This window comes from Gadus morhua, chromosome 10 (genome assembly GCF_902167405.1).
Source record: "Gadus morhua chromosome 10, gadMor3.0, whole genome shotgun sequence".
Lineage (NCBI taxonomy): Eukaryota > Metazoa > Chordata > Actinopteri > Gadiformes > Gadidae > Gadus > Gadus morhua.
Window position 1 is genome coordinate 21,541,767 of NC_044057.1, and position 19,217 is coordinate 21,560,983.

Genomic DNA, 19,217 nt, shown 5'->3' on the forward strand with positions numbered 1-19,217 from the left:
GCACAGCACAACCTATTTGAAAATGACTGATTTATGTACCAATTCGGTAGACATTAAATGTCTTCATTGAATCGTTTACCATAATGGCAGCATTTCTGAGACCGAAATAGTCTTCTAATTGAGGTATAATATGCATAAAGCTGTAACGTTATACCAGTTACCACTGTAGCTTATGCCAAAAACAAGAATCACATGCGAATGGTTAACCTCGGAGTGCTTATACTTAAATAAATAATTTTAAGAGAAGCTTGGTAAAACAGTTAAACGGATGTACTTTATTCATAAATAGCCCACTATTGGCCAAGTTCATATATTAAAACATTAATCTTCCTGAGTCCTGTTGAATCCTATACATTTGGTTGGACATTTCCAATGCATTAGGACAAAAACAATGCTTAAAGCAACTTCATGTTTGGCAAGGGAAACACAACTGGAAAGCATGGAGAGGAGACATGAGCCTACCTGACCAATGCTGAATTTACAAGTACTGACAGTAAGACGGTATTTTCCTTAATCCCTTGTGAACATGACATGTCTTTTGAGCATGTCTTGTAGCATGGGTACGATTGCAACATTACATTTTTGGTAACTTAGTGCAACCTACTTCTTCATGACTAAACATGGGCACTACTGCTGACAAAAAAGGCACAGTAACGTCAACAATCCACCACAGCAAGAGCAATGGACACCTTGAATTTAAATGTAGGTATGGCGTGAATATCTAAATGGAATAAGTTAGAACGGTTAAGCAAAAAGCTACACACAAAAATTTAAATAACTTGACGTTAGTTAAAAAGATTTTCTTCAAAGGATGGCAGTTCAGTGCTGTCATCTGATATCCTTCGATAAGAACAACTGGTTCTGTTGGGATCTAGTTTACCGGGAAACCTCTCGAAACTAGTTTACCTCAAATCACAACATCGAAGAGCAGCACTGCTTATCGAGCGACCACTTCTACCTACAGAGTGAGCTTTTTACGTTTTTCTGTTCCACACAAATGGCTGAAGACCTGAAAGGCTCTTTTGAAATATTATGTACATGAAATTAGTGGCATTATGGCATCAGAGTTGCTCTGCTGGAGATGAGGGGGAGAGTGGCACACCTATTTACCCCCATACATTCTCTCTATCTGGTGGAGATAGTGGTTCTTCAGCTCTTTTCTCTTCAGCTTGAAGGCGTCTGTGACCAGACCCGTTTCTGGGGTCCATGGCTCAGGACTCAGGTGGACCTTCATGGGGGTCTCGAATCTTTGCATTTTAACTAGATGGAGGAGAAGAGGATATATAGAGAGGGTTGGGTTCAGTGATGTTCATCTACACCTGTCACACATGGCTTTGACTTGCATATTGTTTCCAAAGCACTTTTGTTTCCCTTTATCAAAAGGCACGGGCAAAGCTGTGTAGCTTTAACCACACTCGTGGAAAAGGTACAACCGAGGAAATGGCGTCTGATAGAAGCGCAAAACCTCTGCAGCTAGGCAAGCATTATGGATCATTGGTCAATCTGCAACATTTAAGAAAATGACAAATTATCTCTTACTGGAAGCGGCAACCTTCTTGATCTCATTCAAAACATGTCTCTCCATGTCTGGATGGGTGCAGATCTCCTCCCAGTTTCCTACGATGCCTCTTTGCATGGCGAGTGCAGTCAGCTGCTTCTGGTTGGGCACCACAAAGCTGATGACGTAGTTCTGGTCACTGAAAATAAACAGATCATTAAATTTCTATATCTAATGCATCAAGGTTTTGCATAGGGATGCCCCCGGCTGGTAGACTGATCTATCCAGCATACAACTAGTAATGTCACTTAGTTCCAGTGCATAACGGATTTTAAAACGGCTAATCAAACTAACAGCTGGTGGTAAAATAGGGGCCCCTTAATAGTGGTATGTGGGATACAGGGTACCTTCGTGGGCATGTATAACATTAACCCCTGGTGTATGTCTGGTGCGGGCAGATGTGTTTTTTACTTTTTGTGTGACAAAAAAAATAAGATAAAATCAGTATACAGTATATATTCCATTGTATATTGTTCACAATAAATAATCGAATCATGTGAGACACACCAATATTAGGTGTTCAAAAGGATATCGAGTTTGACCTCTTTGCCGAACCAAGTACATAGTCTTATGAGGTAGAGGTGGATTCATTTGGCAAAACATCATTGAGGCAGGCTGACGATCAAGAAGTTAACTGACCTGTTTGCGTAAGCACAGATGTTGTCTATGAGGGAACAGTTCTTCAACACCGACTCCACTTTGCCCAGAGATACATATTCCCCTGCTTGCAGCTTGACCAAGTCCTTTTTACGGTCTATATGGAACAACACAATTGCATTCATCGCACGTTACCACTTGTGGTGGAGATGAGAGCCGCATGAACGTCATAAGAGAGTACTTAAAACTGAATGGCTGTTGAAAACGAAGCATCAATGGCTCTTAAGTACCCCGTCATCTGAAAAGGCACACGGGGAGCCGTAGAGAGCCAGGGGGACGGAAAAACCCAATTCACACATACCCACTATCTGGAGGCAGCCGTCAGGGTGAATTTCCCCCACATCCCCCGTGCAGAACCACCGTTGGCCATTCTCGTCAACGAAGAAGTCCTGATCGCCGTTCTCGTGCCTGTAGTAACCCATGGTTACGTTGGGCCCACCGATCAACACCTCCCCTCTGGGGTGCGGCATGTCCTTTTTGGTGTAGCCACCTGTTAAAAAACAATTAATAAAGTAACTGGTATGTGGGCCTGGAATTCTATGCATGTAAGTAATGTAATTTGTGTAATGTACTACTTGAGTCGTTAAAGGCATGCAGTGTGTACGGTAATCATGTGAACCCTCATGTGACCCTTTTTGTATCTTCTCAATACCTTCTGCCCAGTCTCGGAGTCGGACCTCACAGCATATGAGAGGAGAGCCCACTCGACCGGTGCTGATGTCTGCAACTATACAATAAAGAAAAACACAACATCTTGGGTTTTAGAAACATTACCACCACACTCATAATCTTCTGCTTGATTTCCAACCCAAAAGGTTCTTGGTTTAAACCCCCAAGTTCACAGTCTACCCGTTTGCATCTTTGAGCAAGGTGACTAACCTAACCAGCTTCTTAATTACAGAATCAATTTGGTTGAAAGAATATTCAAATTACCAAACATTTTTATAGTGTGTGGAGTGTTTGGAGTGTGTGTGTAGTGGAGTTTTTTGATAAATGGTTTAGGCAGCCTCACTTGGCCCAAGTCAGGTTGATTGGATTCTAGGGTTGGGTGAGGCTGCATGCCTGTGGTGCATTCAGTAATAAAGACAAGCAGGTTAAACAGCCGCCAAACCAAGCCCCAGATTCCAATCAAGCTGACTCAGGCCAGGTATGGCTTCTTAAACCATCCCACACAGTCAACATGGAGGGGGATGCGATATATTCCTGAACGACATCATTTCACCAAGATCTAAAGAGGCTCACCCTCTGTGATAGTTCCTGCTCCACAGGTCTCGGTGAGGCCGTAGCCTTGTCCCACGGGACAGCAGAAACACACGTTCATGAAGCGCTGGGTGACGGTGGACAGGGGGGCCCCGCCCGACAGCATCATCCGCACGCGCCCCCCGAGCAGTCTGCGCACTTTCTGGAACAGCAGCCTATGGAGACGTACGAGAGGCTGAGTGGCTGAGTGGCTCGGGAGAACATGCTTCAACAGCAATCTTTGTTTATACAGGGCACTACGTGTTTGTGTATAGGTGCATTAATTTATGCATGGCTCTGGCATTTGTTTATATGTATGCGCACAAGTCATTGGTAGGCCCACAGGCTGGACTTAATTGCCGGGGCAACAGTATAATTAGAGTCAAACAAAGATGTAGGTGTGTGTGTGTGTGTACAGTAGAAACGGTGGAAATACCATCTACTGAATGTTAATTGGAACAATAATGGTTGGGTGCTTACGCATTGCAGAGGGGTGCATCATAGCCCCTCCTGATCTGCTCCAGTTTGTAGTTGTATCCCAGCGTGAACAATGTGCGCTGAATGAAGCTCATCTCCTGCACTTTACTCATGACGTTCTTATTGATGCGATCCATGATCTCCTGGTGAGGAGCAAAGATAAACAGGGATTAGAGATGGTCTTCACCCCGGGTGAGCAGGACGAGAGGAGAACAGCTCAGGAGGAGAAGGTAAGAGGAGCACTGACGGAGGGAGGACGTGGATAACACAGACGGTGGTCTATACGTAAGGGCTTCTTACTGGTACTGCAGCCATCAGGGTCGGCTTGAGGACGGACGAGTCTCCCTTGCTTCCCTTCTTTATCTTGGTGGACTAGATATGAAGAACGAAAACGAAAATGTAAATGATAGTATGTAATTGTCATTTAAAATATTCATCCTTGAACAACTCTTTTTCTGCTTTGGGATCAAAATGAATCGTGTGCAGGGACAAGGGACAGGGTTCGAAAATGATCCTTGGCTAGAACCGTTTCACGCACTGTTACGGTTCTCTGCATTCACTGTGACAAAAATAAATCGCAAATCTGCTTGTGATTATGATATGCATCATTGGAGAAGTGGGACAACGGGGTTACCTGATCCGATAGTGTCTGTGGGGAAGAGTAGCCGATTCTACACCCGTACGTCAGGCAGGAGATCTCCGCAGTCATTTCCAAAACGTGAGCCAGGGGCAGGTAAGCAATGTATGTATCCTTGGGCCTGGTAGGCAAAGAACATCCATTGTTTTCCCTTGTCAACAACATAATTTGTATACCTCGTCAACAACAAAGCAAATTTACTTTTGAAATGCTAACTATATGCAAACAGCATTGATCAATATTTGTAACGGTCAAAAACACATGAGGCTTTCTGAAAAATGGTTGTGAAACATGGGATGCATGCTTTGTTTGCGTTTCCTGGGATGAAGCTGCGGGCATGAGTGAAAGACGACAGACGATTTGACATGATCGCAAAAGCCCCCTATTCTCACCCGAGGCCAGGAATACGTTCGCACTGGCCGGTCATGCCGGCGATGATGTTACGGTGGATGATCATCACGCCCTTGGGCCTCCCGGTTGAGCCGCTGGTGTACATCACCATGGCCAGGTCAGACGGCTGAGGCTGCACCACCGGCATAATTACTGGAAGACAGTGTCATAAATATTGAGACTGTAATGGTGATTAAGGGCTATACAAATATAATTAAATTGAAGACAGGCGGTAGGACAGTAGCCTATTAGGTGAGAGTGTCCAACTTCCCAACGGTTCTTTGAACCCCAATGTCTGCAGTCTACACAGGGAAGGCCTAATGCCAGATGCCTCAACTCCTACCTGGCAGGCATCTAAAATAATTCACTCTGACTGCTTAATGTGATAATTAAATAGTAAGTAATCTTCAGAAGTACCCTTACAACTAAAATGAATGTCTAGTCTGCATCAGCTGAGGCTAGGAAGTATCACTTCTAGTATCACTGCACTGCTTGAATTGCTTCCCTTTTTACTAAATATAAGTTGGCACTTTTGCAGAAAAATAACATTTCAACTAATGATAATAACGATAAATTAAATGTTACAGAAGGCTGTCAACATATCTCTGTAATGAGTCACTCATTTCCATACTGTTTGGGATTATCTGTGTCTCTAGATATATAAGAAAACATAAAAGCCACATAACAGGTAGAAACCTTTGGTCAAATACTCACGGTTTTCAGGCTTTGACCCCAGTTGGCGGACACTCTGCATGCTGTGCATGGTGAGCCCTGCTGGGTAACCTTCTGTGCCCACCATCTTTTGGTCCACGTAAATGATATGCTTCAGCTTTGGGATCTCTGATAGCACATTCTGGATGAAGAGAACAATGGCTTTCACAAATACATGCAAAAATGTGTTGTTCATCTATTCAGGTTTGAATGTAAATATCATCTGATCGAAGATAGTCACAATAAAGCACGCAATGCAAACTACACTGGCCTGTGGTCATAAAGAGGATCTAGTAAAAACGATTTGTGCCATGCTGGGATGCATCCATTTTCTGACCTTGGAAGTTACATGCATTTGCCTGGGCTAGAAAACACTAGTGAAAACGAATCAGTGGTACTTTCGTCCAAAAACCTACTACAATATTATGGAATTTTAACTCCCTGGCACAGGCAAATTCAAATTTTGTTTGCCCTCTAACCCGCTCAAGTTTTTGTGAATTTTTTAAGTTAATCGAACTTGAAGCATCATTCCTGTGCAGTCACTTCCATTGGTTTTACAAAAACCAAGTAACAAAACCAAAAGAATAGTTTAAGCTCCAGAGCATACAATTATTGCTTGTTACAGTTGACATTGTAATGGTTTTGGATTAGTTTGATTCTGTTGATTCTGTTGATTTAAATAATTTGGTGTTATCTCAGCATTAAAGTATATACCCAAGTTTATATGTCTTATCTATGTCTTTATCCATTTTAATAGGTTTCAAAGGAGCACTTTAAGTTAGCATTTACCTTAGAGTCTATTTTTGTTTGCATTCATACTTTGTATCTTAATTGTAAAGTTTATTTTATTTATTTTTTTAATTTTGTATTTTATCCCGTGTTTTTCCATTGCTGCTTGGCTGTTGCATCAAACACGTTCTCCTACAGGGGATTCAAAAAGTTGTATCTAATCTAATATCATTGTCATTATATAATGATATCTAAAAATATATTTTCGCTGCTTCCTTTCCACTGCCATGCTGGTATTCCTAAATGTAATTATTTCTATATAAATATGAGAGGATCATGATGATGTTCAGCTTTTCATGCCACGTTTAGCAATATATCTTAACATTAACCGGCATAGGGCTCACCTTTAGTTTATTCTCCAGTAAGTCAGCGCTGGTCACCAGATGTGTCACTCCGGTCTCGTTCAGGCCAAACGCCACCGCCTCCTCTCCCAGGGTGGCGTAGAACGTCACCACTGTAGCGTGAACAATCAGTAATCAGCTGCAAGGCCTCAATTATGGACGTGTACTGATCATACCATGACTCAAATAAGTTTCTGTAAAGGCCTTCCTCATAATTAAGCTGTTAAACCCATTATTGTTGGTCATTAATGTCCCAATGAGCACACTTTACGCCCATAGCCAATGTGGTAATTTACATGAATCACTTTTGAACTAACCCATTGCATGTGCCCCATACAAGACTTGTATTAAAAAACACTGATGCAGAGCAGTGTGACTTGGGGGGGTGGGGGGGGTTCAGCGTTGGTTTCAGCGCTACTTACAGGGGAAGTTATATCTGAAGCATGCCTGCGCCGTGATCATCCACTCGGCTCTGGTCTCACAGAAAATAGCCACCGTGCTTTTGGGCTCCTGGCCCAGAGCAGCAAGCCCGCTTCCCAAATGACAGACCATGGTGTCCACTTCCTGGTACGAAAGCCAGCGATACTCACCCAAGATAAGCTGAAAGGAGAAATAAGAATCATCATATTTTAATCTCCAACCCTTTACGATTGGTCAACACTCGGTAAATTGGGGTAAAAAAAAAAAAAACACAGAGGCCTACCTTTTTAAACACCTTCCCACTGGGTTGGACCTCATTCTCTTTACTCAGAACATCCCTGGTGCCGAGGCAGTCGGCCTGCCCGAAGCGCTGCACGGCGTGCTCAAACAGCTTGGCCAAGGTGTCCTTGCCGGGCAAGTCTTCTCTAGCCAGAGAGTCGAAGTGATCCACGGAGCGGTATGGCCCCTCTCTGTTCCCTGAGGTGGTTCTGGCCTTGATCCGCACGGACCGGGCCTTCTTGGTCCCAGCGTTTGTCATATAGTACCATGGCAGGAAGGAGATGAGGGAATACAGCCACACCAGTAGATGAACGGGGAACAGCAGGACGAAGTGCAGAGCAGAGCCCACGGACAGACCCATAGCGTTGGCTTTGATGGTCTGGCTAGGGGTGGGGGGGGGGGGGGGGGAGGGGGGGGAGGCGTGAGGTTGGAGGAAAGGGGAAGAAAAGGCAGCTGGCCGACTAGTTTAAGAGGAACTAGTCTAGTTTAGGGGGGATCAAGGGGAAATTAACCCTGAGGGAGAAACATGAATAACGTTTGTCCTTGATGTTAAGTCATGTTAAGATCATCAGCTGGGAGGAGAAGATACGATGACCATGGAATCCCATTCACACCTAAAGAAGCAAATACACAAACATGTTAAGACAACAAGCAATAGTACAGTTCAAGAAGGTGATCGGATGAAGCTACAGTCTTTACTCGTCTCCTTTCCAACATTAAAGGTGATAAATGTTACCGATACCTCAGTTCCCCCACTTCCTTTACCTACATGTACGGACAGACCTTTGGCCTGCCTATCTCAGGCAAAATTGACTTGAGCTGCTATTCTTTAGTTCTCTATTAAAACGAATGGTTCACTAAATGACAGAGGGATATCATTAAACTAGTCAGCCCAACTGACTTTCAAGAAGATACCCTTGATTATCAGTAAATGATGGTATCATTGCCCCCCCCCCAATGTCCAAAGCTCATCAAGTCAGACTAATAACAGGGCTGCTAACAAGATATCTCTTTAGGAGTCACCCAACTTGATGGCCGGAGAAAGTACACTCAAATCTTAAAGCACAGGGTGACCTCAAAAGTCAAAATGGATCTTCAAATAAGTCCTCTGATAGCAAGCAGCAATTATAATTAAAAAAATATATATATATACTTCCGAGCATACACTGATTGAGGCCGAGACACATGTCAAAAAAGTGATACCAAAATATATAAAGATACATTTTAAACAATTGTTCCGTGCAATAACGACCTGTTAAAATTGATACTTTGTCCTTTGGCGTTGATCTTTGTGTATGCAAATAACCTTTTGAATGGAAACGCTTGTTCGATTAATCCAATGAGTCATTTCCATTCAGCCTTTCTTGTTAAAGTTCTCCAGGATATTGAGTCAGAAAATCACTCCCGGAACTCATTCCGTTTTGATTTAACAGCGTGATAGACGATATGTGTAACGTAAAAGCACCAACCCCTCATCCTGATGCCAGGTGGATAATAAAGCAGGCACACGTTGCTCTCGGAACATAGGTCCGCTAGCAGTGTAACGTTAACAATTACTACACCATGTACCATGTTACTATTGCTCTTAAAGACATACCCTGATGCGAATTTCCAAATGGATCACCATAGTAATACAATTACAATATGCAACTAAATGATAGCCTGTTTGAGTCGCTGGCTTGTCACATCCTTACCTTAGGTAGCCTCACTCCCCGTTTGACAACGTCTCCGCGAGTAGGGAAGAATGACCGAGAGTTACCTCTCCAGCGCCACTGGCAACACGGAACTACTACGTCATCTGATTCCATATTTCTAGACCAATGAGAAAGCAGAGCAGAGCCATCTTCGCGGGGCTGACGACACCGCATACAGTTTTCCCCCTCCCTTTTTTACGCTGCGTTACTATTTGAAGCGATTCTTGCTTTGTACACACTGTGGAACTTATTGAAAAAGAAGCCAGAAGTTTATGCTTAATATTTGTCAAGTCACAAGCAGATACTACTGTGTGTTCACCCTCACTCATTAATTCGTTTTATATAAATATTGATTGTATATTTGTATTGATTTTTATACGAAATTACATCAGAACAGGACAACAAAGATAGCCTCCAAATGTATCCGTTTGCAGCTTTAAATTAAGGAAAATGTAGAATCATACATGTCCCTTTGGTTGATAAACTCGGAAAAATAAATCCTATTTAAACTATCGAATATATTCTAAACATGCACATCTATTCAAATATATTCGTGAGATTAAATGGGTCAGCATCTTCTTCTTTGTCCAGGGTTCCTCCAAATGCATAAATTTGAACATTGACACTGAATTCATTTAGAAATACAAGGGGGGTTAATTAGCTAATGACGTTTTCAAGATATGATCAGAAAAAAATATACTTTGCATGTAGGCTACACTTTAAATTAAAACACAATGAATAGGTAGCATAACAAACAAGACCTTAAGTTCCTTGATCTAAACATTATAAACTATGAGCAATCTGCATAGCCTACAAACCTTTGTAAAAAAGACTACATACATTTAAATTGTCTTCTAAATAATTTGCCAATGGTTGTTATTACTCGATTTCACCTGCAGATGTAGAAGTTATCATCATGGAAAATACATTCGTTTTACAAGTTATCAATCTCTGAACGCTGGTTCATTGCCATGTCACATTCTGTCACATTCAGTTTCAGCGGTGTAGTCTTTTCTAAAGACGTATCATGGCTCGGATGGCATGTTAATGGTTGGTTTGACCACTGATTCAAAGCAACCATTATTGACACTTAGGCTAGCCAAGATGAATAGCTATTACTTAGAATAACGTTTAATGTATTTCAGGATAAACAATGGTTATAACATTAAAGATGACCATGATTAATGTATTATTTCAAGCAAATAGGCGTATCTTTGTATTGCTTAATGCCAATAAAGGTGTAATTTTGCTCATCTTAAATTTAAATAAATCATCCTTATGATTATTATGATGATGATCATAATTGTGGTGCGGTTCCCCCTCCTGCTCACCAGTTGTCCGGATATAGTTTACGATCCGAATACAAAATTTCTCTCAAGGAATCTTTTATGAACGTATAGGGCGCGCTCTGGTGGTTGTTGGGGGGTTCCTTCTCTTGGTGAAGACAGACATGCAGTAGGCCTATCACAGTGTTTCAAAAATATATATTTTTTTTCCTTCCTTCATCAATTATTTTTAAACAGCATTTTATTAACACACATTAATAAGTTAACACATTAACTTATCCATTCAATTTGTAGCAGGCCTATATGTTCAAGTACACATGAGCAGACCACTAACAATGTTTGAAAACATGTTTGCATTAATTCAGCAGAACGTACAAGTTTGTCAAGAAGGTTGAGTCAAAGTTATATTCACATATTGTGGCCTGGAAGCGTCGTTAGGAGGCTGTATTGTCAAACTGTGATCCTCTGTGTAACTTTCTGTCAATGGTTGACTTGTTAAACTCATATAGTGGCTTAACGTTTAGTGGTAGGATCTGACACTAGATATGATCTATCATTTATGGAAATCGATGTCTGGTCCTTGTTGTTAAACATGTCATAATGTGAAATATAATATGAGATTAGAAAAAGTGTGTGTGTGGGTGTGGGTGGGGGGGGGGGGGGGGGGGAGGGGGGGCGCACGTCCCCCCACTGTATGTGGCTATACTACGCGCTTGAATAATCATTGCGGAAACCTGCATTTTTTCCATACATTATTATAAATCTCAAGGGTGAAAAAAATATATATATATATTTGATTTTTTTAGTATGGCTATGGTGAACATCACTTGCCTCCCCCATAGTACAGTAGTTTGACACTGCAGAGCATTTCGGGAAACCCCATCCAAGTTCTTACATTCTGTCAAGAGGCACGTGATGTTACATGAAGACACAGTGGCATGGACGCTTCCATACCAGTTGCAACTACCAGCAGCTGTCATGGAAACCACTCCCTCTTTTTTGGCAAGGAGATCGGGATATACTAACGCCACATCCTCGAACAACATGAGACTATCTAACACATACACATTTTTTCAAATTGAAATTCCCGCTGCTCAGACCAGCAAACACAGGCTTGGAGCTCAAAACGTTGTGTGTTAAAACATGATGTGAAACGGAAAGTATCAGACTGGAACTGCCTTAATGGACTGTTACTGTTGATATGTGTCCATGTGTACAGGTTTAACATAACATGTATGTCTGAGAAAACACACACACACACACACACACACACACACACACACACACACACACACACACACACACACACACACACACACACACACACACACACACACACACACACACACACGCACACACACCTACCTCTATTTATACAGTTGCCCCGGTAATTAAGTCCAGTCTGTGAGTCAGTCAGACCTCCGAGAGGTCGGGGGGGGGGGGATCAGAAATAGAAGCTCTTTCTATTGCTGCAGCCGATGGTGGGGGGCACACAGAGCCAGGTTTGGGGGAGGATTTGATGCTTACGCAATTAAGACCTGTTTACAGAGGCCAGTCTGGGAGCAACATTTTCCATAACAGAGGAGGGAGCTTTCTGATGGCCGAATAAATCACAGCAAAACAAGGGAAAGGGTGTCCATGAGCACGTGGTGCACACATTAGGCCTACAATCAATAGCACCTAGTGTCTTACAGTGCATGGGCTTCACGCTTGCATAAAACATTAAATGGAGGATGTAAAGTTTACGGAAGACATTATGTGCCTATATAAGATATATAAAATATAAGCATGACATTTCAACTAATAGTCCCAATGTATGCTCAACATGCAACAAGTTTAAGTATGTCAGCTTTATCAATGATGTTGTGGTTGTTGAGGGAAAGATGGAAAGAATCAACCAGTGCATCACACAGAAAAATAAAAAGTTAGGTCACTGCCCTTTTGATGAGGGGTTTAGGTGGCCTATGTATTTTAATACCTGCGTATATGCTTATAGGAAAAATAACAGGTGCACTTTAAGGTGTATTGTGTATACACAATGAATCATATCATTTGCCTGACACCTTTGTTGTTAGTTCTAAAATCACTTAATACAATCAATTAGAATTGTGCATTTGTTGCAATTAAACAGAATTGTGTTGCACATGTTCCTGGGAAATTGGCATTAGACAACTAGACATGATTTAAAATTGAGCACAAACTTGCAAAACAATGAAGTGGAACACAAATTCCATATATGTTCCTTGAAATTGGACCAATTCCCATGATTCATTGCACATTGGCTGTCCATACATCATCGGTGGGACAAGGGGCTGGAACAGCTGAGCCCTCTGACCCTCATCCCCCATTGTATCTACAGAGAACTGTTTATCAGTTCACAGACAGAGGCTGTCACAGAATGAACGTTGAAACGATCCCAACAATCAAGTTTTTCAACTCACAAATCACGGGCTCAATTTGCTTATAGCACATGCAGCAATGCATAAAAAATACAGAACAAAAGTGAATTACATCTTTGTTGTCTAGCCAGTTGCCAAAAGGCCACATGTATTTAATCAGTTTGGAACTACCAAAGTAAGTTTATTTATTATTTCTTGGATTTTGTAAATATTTTTGGGGTGTGGAAATTCCTGAACTCATTCTCTATAAATAACATGACAAAGAAACCAGGTTTGAAGGTTATAAAAAGTAAATATTGCATAAACTAAAAGTGGTCACTTGTCAATAGAGCTATACAGACATGTGACTGAGTACTCTAAATGTAAAGGACTCTGAATGGCATCCATGAGGCCCTTACACAACCCCTCAGTTCACCGTTAGCTAAACAGCAGCCATTCAGTCACATGACTTGAAATTTGCGATTTTACAACCCTGTAAATCGAATTCAAGATCCTTATCAGAAATATGACATGAACAGTTGGGCAAAACTGGTGGAAAGTATTAGAGTACTTTACATGCGTTACATCCAATTTGTCTGGGTTTAATAAAGTACCATAAGGTAAGTATCTTATAAATTGGCATTTATGTTGATCATAGTTGTATTCAACTAGGGAGTTTAACCAAGTTCTAGACATGCTCACCTGCTATTGGTGAAATGTGCTACCCACACTATTAATAAACACACACCGTATGTAAGAATATACCTGAAAGATTTAGGGCTGGTAATGAAAGGTTACTCCTCATTGTCATGTTTGCATGCAAGGGTTGACTAGGGAAGGACATGTGTATCTCAAAGTTAAGGCAACAATTCAATGTCATCACTTCAACCAAAAGCATTTGATAAAAGCTGATATTGACTTCCTGCCAAGATAGCTTTATTTCATTCACAGCCAATCCAAACCCTTGTTTTGGACACACAGCTGAGCCCAGACCTAAATTATTTATGCTGATGTAGAAATTCCTGTTGGGTTTCTTACCATGGGTGAGGTTTTGCAGACATAGAATGCATTGATACAACCTTGTAATGGTATGCACCATACAATGCAAGGGAAGACAACCCCTTACGCATAAAGGAAAAAAAAAAAATCTAAGTGGCACTTACTTTTTCCCATGCAGCCACCATTTTGTTTACAATAATTTGAAAGAGCAATGTCTGGAGAGCTCAAATAGATCCACCCATGGCCCCATCAATCAAGGGATCTTTTCACTACTCAACTGAATTGGCTCTATGGATAAAACGATGGAAGAAAAATCAGGTGGAATGGGCACCGCACAAAAAGGACACGGTACAGGTTCATCCAAAACAAAGAAGAACGAATGACTTAACAGCACAATTGAAGATGTTTTCGTTTTTTATTTTGAAATTAATTACAGCCGTTATCCCTCCAACTTCAGCTAATCCCCCCGAATGGCGGACTACGTGGACAGTGGGGGGGCGAGGCGTTGAGGCCGTCACCACAGCCTTTGACGCCTTGTGATCTACTGTGTGTTCTGCTGGGAGCCCCCCCCCCCCCCCCCCAACGTCCCCTCTTAGGAAGAAGGGTGGGGAATAGCTGCTGTGGGAATGAGCCACATGCATTGTGATCGATTTAACGTAAATGCTTCTACGAGTGGCGTTCCCTCGCATAAAAAAAAAAAACGCAACGTAGAACCGTGTTCTTATTTACAAAAAAACGTTAAAAAATACCATCTGAAAAGAAGGAGAAAAAGAAATAAAGAACCGACTCCCTGGTACAACTTCCTGCTGCCGCTCTGAGGAGTTATCGACCAATCCTTTCATTTCAACAGGAATCATGCGATTGGTTGTTTTATTTTTTTTCTGGGGGTTAGTAGCACCCTAAGTTTATTCTTTTTCCATTATTTTAGTTTCCTTAAATCAGGAGATTTATGTAAAAAAAAGAAACAAGTTGAAAAAAAGTTTACATATATATTTAAAAAATATATATGTATATATTTAACGCATGAGAGTCACTGGAGACCACAGAGGCGCTGGAACAAAAGCACTCTCTCCATGGGAGGTAGAATCGACTCAGATGTCCATCTCGAACTGGTTGTCATCTATGAGAGAAAATGATAAAGGGGGGGGAAATAAACAATGATCATTAGCCATCTAGTTTGGACGAGTATCCACTCTCAGGCAAATGACAATGGATTACATTCATCCAGTAGCATTCAGACTCAGGACATTCGGGAATCAAAGTGTCTTTTGCTCCTCATCACCTTTGAGTTACATTACCTTTTGTGTTTCGAGACTACTGTCTGCCCAAAATAACAACACCAACATTAATCCATGGCATTGTAATATAAGCGCTGGATGTTCAACACTGCCCATGAAAATCGGCATTGATCATAATCAAACAGTGCAGTACAAATTTAATCAAATTACTTAAATTGGCATACGAGATGCAAAATGTATCATTGATTGTACAACTGGTCATGACTTGTAATCTTTAGATGTATATTTATAGTAATACGTGTTTATTATTAGTTAAAGAAAATGCTAAATGTTTCAGATGCCTCATGTTTTGATTAATGACCGTTTGGGTGGAATGTGTACTGCAAATTGCTACTACTATATAACTTGTAAGATTTTCAGGGGAACCAATTATCTTTCCCATTAGGGAACCATTAGCACTAAATCTGTGGTACATTGTTGTTCCAAATGGTCTTGGAAGATATTTCCAGACAAATTATTCCAAGATTACCATGCTCGACTCAGTTTTCTTTTTAGGGTTTTTGAAAATCGACTTCAATTATACAGTACTTTTCACACCTGTGACCACTCAAAGTGCTTCACAATAATTGCCTCACCTTCAACCCTTCATACACCAAGTCATGCACATTGGTGCCAACCATGCACAGCATCAGCGACCCCTTCAAGGCAATTGGGTTTGCCGTCTTTCTCAGGGACCGCACAGACACCAAGCTAGGAGGAGACTGGGATCTAACCAACAACTCTCTGGTTGTCAGACAACCTGCTCAACCTCCTGAGCCACTGCCAAAAAAGGCCCCAGCAAGTATGAGGTCAACAAATAGGCTCAGGGAGGTATAGTGGAGCGAGACGAGATGCATGGTAGGACAAAATCTAAATATTATTACTCGGCTTCGGTTTTAGATCTGTCAAGTTACTTTAAATGCCAACATTACGATAGAAGGTAATTATTTAACAGACTCTACAGAGACCGCTCTGGCCTACTTTTGAAATTGTTGACAGCAACGTTAATCTCATGAGGGTGACAACCAGTGACATTTGCCCCCAAACTCAACCATATACACTGAAGAACGTTAGCCTGACACAACACAAGCCGAAACGTATACGTCTTGGCAGGTGTGCTGTCCACATACATATAGACCAAAACATTTAGCAACCACTATGAAGCCTTTACCTCTTGTTCAGGACAGTGGCAGTGGTATACGTCTATGTGCATGAAAGTAATTGGCTACTTATATATCCCTCCCCTGACCAACAGGAAAAACTCAATTGCAGGGTTTGAAATTGACCCAGACTTGACCCAGAACAAGGACCTCGTTCCTCAATCTGGTATTCCCAATTCTACCTCTCCCCTGGATATAGACGAGCATGTGTTTTTGCACAATTGAACACGATGCTGAGCACTATGCTGATCTTGGTCATTTTGCACCCCATATCCATGTGGGGTTCCCTTTAGACCACTGAATACGAGTGCACGTGCGTGTGCTGCACTTATGTACCTGCGATGTCCTTCTCCTCCTCCTCCATCTCCTCTTTGAGGTCTTGCAGTTTTCCAATTGGGTGTGTAGCCGGGACTGTCACTCCTGGGATCTGGGGCAGACAGCAAGGGGGGGTCTTGGCGATGGGGGAATTTCGGCACTCAAGCAAAAACTTCCTGTCGTAGATGATGCGGGTTCCTGTTTTCAAGAAAGTGGAAGGAAGTCTTTTTTTATGCAAAAATATAAAAAAGACCCCATAGTATTGACATAAGAGGTAATGAAATGGAGCAACATAGTTAGTGAGACCTTTCATATTTTGGTTGACTTCGCTTTGATTTGTTTTGACTCAACGTCGACTAAAAAGGGAAAGTCAAGAGTGCCCAGTGTCATGCAGGCCACGGCCAGATTGGACCCATACCAAACACACCCCGTGTGTTTGGTAGGACGAGGGGGGGCAGCAGTACAGTGCTGGAAGGAGGGGAGGAGGCAAACCGCCACCCTGAGTTCTAGGAAATCTGGGAACATGTTCCTTCTTTGCATCAGACAGAAACGAGACTCGCCCCACACGTGGCAGCTTGAGCGTGCAGCGAGCGACCCTGCTGCAATAATAACACTGAGCCCAGAACTTTTTTTACTCAAGTTCGCGTTTGTTGTTTCTCATTTTATAAAAGTCGAACACAGAAGCAGACCGAGTTACATGGGGCAATGCAGGAAGCCAACATTTCAGCTCCCAACAGAAGCAAACTATCCCACTGAAAACACCACACTGCTTGGCTCAATGTGTTGTCTTACAACACATAGAGCCGTTTGTGTTGACCATGGGTGTGGTATATGCATATTGGAGTTGTAGCTACTGAAGTGCAATGTACAGTATCAGTTCTCTATGCTGTAGGAAAAACATGTTATGCAATGGTGGCTTGTGAGCTGCCTATCCCGGGACAAAGGGGGAGGCACAGAGGGGTGGGGGACAGATGGAATGTAAACTAGCATAAGAAAGCTAGCGGGTAGTAGCAGGCCTTTAAAATGTGAAGTGACACAATACAGACAGACCCTTATGGCAACTCCCTTATAGGGACGGTATGATGAAACCGCATGCTTGCTTGGCCTCTTTTCAGTAACTTACATTGATTAGAAAACATAATAACGATACGATAGCTCTGCTTTATCAACACAAGCTTATCTCGCTTGAACATATGGATATATAGCATGATTTGGTTTAGCGAGTAATACCATATCTGCTTTTCCTTGTCATTGTGTACTGCTTGGTACATAGTGTTCTTTATCGTAACTATAACCACGAGTTTTACAGACTGCCGTCAAGGCCAATCACTCGCCTCCTCTTGACAGCTGAGGTAATATGCCCACTCCCAAGTGGAGGTCACAGGGTAGCAGCCAGCTCGTGATCCATGGTGTGTTGTTTACATTACAGTGTATTATCTGAATAAATAGGCCCTGGGATCACATTTTCGCCCCTTTGCATACTAAAAGTGATTCATATTTAGTTAAGCTGACCACCGTTTTTTAAGGCATGCCATGCGTTGTTGCACGTAAGGTAAGCACGAGTAAGAAACTTGAAGCCTATACGTGACAACTTGCAAGACGGCCGTTAATCAATCACCATAATTTGTGCATGAGAATTTTTATTTGCATTTTTCGGATTGGTACAATTGTTTCTTTATCCATAACAGAACGTCGTAGCCATAAGAAACATTTGACACAACAGTAACGTTAGAATATATCACGTTGAATATGTGCTGATTGATTTTGTTTTCAAACTATGCCAACTGTGTGTTTGAACAAGCGTGATGGTGAAGTTGTGCAGCACAGCGAGTTCAGCTGTTTGCACGCATGCAAGCGGGCACATCCTCCCCGAACCACGTACACACTTGACCAGGACGAGTAATTAATATGCCAGAATTGCGGTTTAAATGCTTACCTCCAGGCGTAGTAGAGAAAAGGGTCCCGCCGGGTGTCTGGCTGTAGCGGTCGGGCAGTTGAGACCAGTCGTTAAGGGTGAGGATCTTAGTGGGAATGGGGCAGCTTTTATTTGTGTTGGTCGACATGACTATCAGCAGTTGATGGTGGAACCAAAAGTTTTTGAGGGGAAAAAAAAGAAACTGGTTTTATTAACCAGTATGATATAGCGCTTGCTAATTGAATTACACACAAACTGCGCCAGACAGAAACACCTTCAAATGCCGTCCAAAGATCGTTTGAGAACTGTAGCACAGCCCTTGACCAACTAGCGAGCTAACATGACCATGTGCGTAGAAAAGAAACAGACATATTACACAGAGGGCAGGGAGGAATCTTTAGGCTCCGCCCATTCTCCCCTTGTTTAGATTGGGATAAAATGGCCGCGGATCGGTTCAATGTATCAAACAACCATACGTTATATAAGAGCTATTTAGAGAGGAATGGCTCTGGTATAAACTACACGAGGCTCTGGGACGTTATTACATCCATCATTATTTCCACGAGTGGAAGCTGTAATTATGAGCCCACAGCGAATTTGAACATTGCACTCGACTCGGTCCATTCAATGCAAACAATAAGTATTATGATGACGAATATTATTGTTTTATTTTTTAATTCATACATGTTTTTCTA

General features: G+C 42.0%; 2 protein-coding genes across 3 annotated transcripts; both read right to left on the minus strand.

The window, feature by feature from the left end:
- Nucleotides 1-248: 248 nt before the first annotated feature.
- acsl4a (acyl-CoA synthetase long chain family member 4a) lies at nucleotides 249-9,330 on the minus strand. Its single transcript, XM_030367738.1, has 15 exons — nucleotides 9,193-9,330; nucleotides 7,503-8,112; nucleotides 7,222-7,399; nucleotides 6,803-6,912; nucleotides 5,673-5,811; nucleotides 4,961-5,111; nucleotides 4,566-4,689; nucleotides 4,232-4,303; nucleotides 3,935-4,074; nucleotides 3,458-3,630; nucleotides 2,868-2,942; nucleotides 2,517-2,705; nucleotides 2,198-2,312; nucleotides 1,540-1,697; nucleotides 249-1,260 (listed from the first exon to the last, which is right to left on the minus strand). Exons 2-15 carry the CDS (start codon nucleotides 7,857-7,859, stop codon nucleotides 1,103-1,105), a joined length of 2,139 nt encoding a protein of 712 aa, XP_030223598.1. The 5' UTR covers nucleotides 7,860-8,112; nucleotides 9,193-9,330; the 3' UTR covers nucleotides 249-1,102.
- A 4,921-nt stretch (nucleotides 9,331-14,251) lies between these two features.
- On the minus strand, nucleotides 14,252-18,917 carry eif4ebp3l (eukaryotic translation initiation factor 4E binding protein 3, like). Of its 2 annotated transcripts, XM_030368537.1 has the most exons (4): nucleotides 18,797-18,917; nucleotides 18,544-18,672; nucleotides 16,629-16,805; nucleotides 14,252-14,975 (listed from the first exon to the last, which is right to left on the minus strand). In XM_030368537.1, the coding sequence occupies exons 2-4, from the start codon at nucleotides 18,668-18,670 to the stop codon at nucleotides 14,947-14,949; spliced, it is 333 nt and encodes a 110-aa protein (XP_030224397.1). In that variant the 5' UTR covers nucleotides 18,671-18,672; nucleotides 18,797-18,917; the 3' UTR covers nucleotides 14,252-14,946. The 2 variants fall into 2 exon arrangements, with proteins under 2 accessions (XP_030224397.1, XP_030224396.1); XM_030368536.1 differs by having other exon boundaries at nucleotides 18,544-18,898.
- Between the last annotated feature and the right edge of the window lie 300 nt (nucleotides 18,918-19,217).

Coding starts and splice junctions, on each gene's coding strand:
- acsl4a (XM_030367738.1), bottom strand. CDS start 7,859: ATGGGTCTGTCCGTGGGCTCTGCTCTGCACTTCGTCCTGCTGTTCCCC. Junction 4,304..4,565: donor CACAGACACTATCGGATCAG/GTAACCCCGTTG, acceptor CTTCATATCTAG/TCCACCAAGATAAAGAAGGG. Junction 2,313..2,516: donor CGGCTGCCTCCAGATAGTGG/GTATGTGTGAAT, acceptor TGTTCCATATAG/ACCGTAAAAAGGACTTGGTC.
- eif4ebp3l (XM_030368537.1), bottom strand. CDS start 18,670: ATGTCGACCAACACAAATAAAAGCTGCCCCATTCCCACTAAGATCCTC. Junction 16,806..18,543: donor TTTCTCTACTACGCCTGGAG/GTAAGCATTTAA, acceptor TCTTGAAAACAG/GAACCCGCATCATCTACGAC. Junction 14,976..16,628: donor GGAGGAGAAGGACATCGCAG/GTACATAAGTGC, acceptor TTTCTCTCATAG/ATGACAACCAGTTCGAGATG.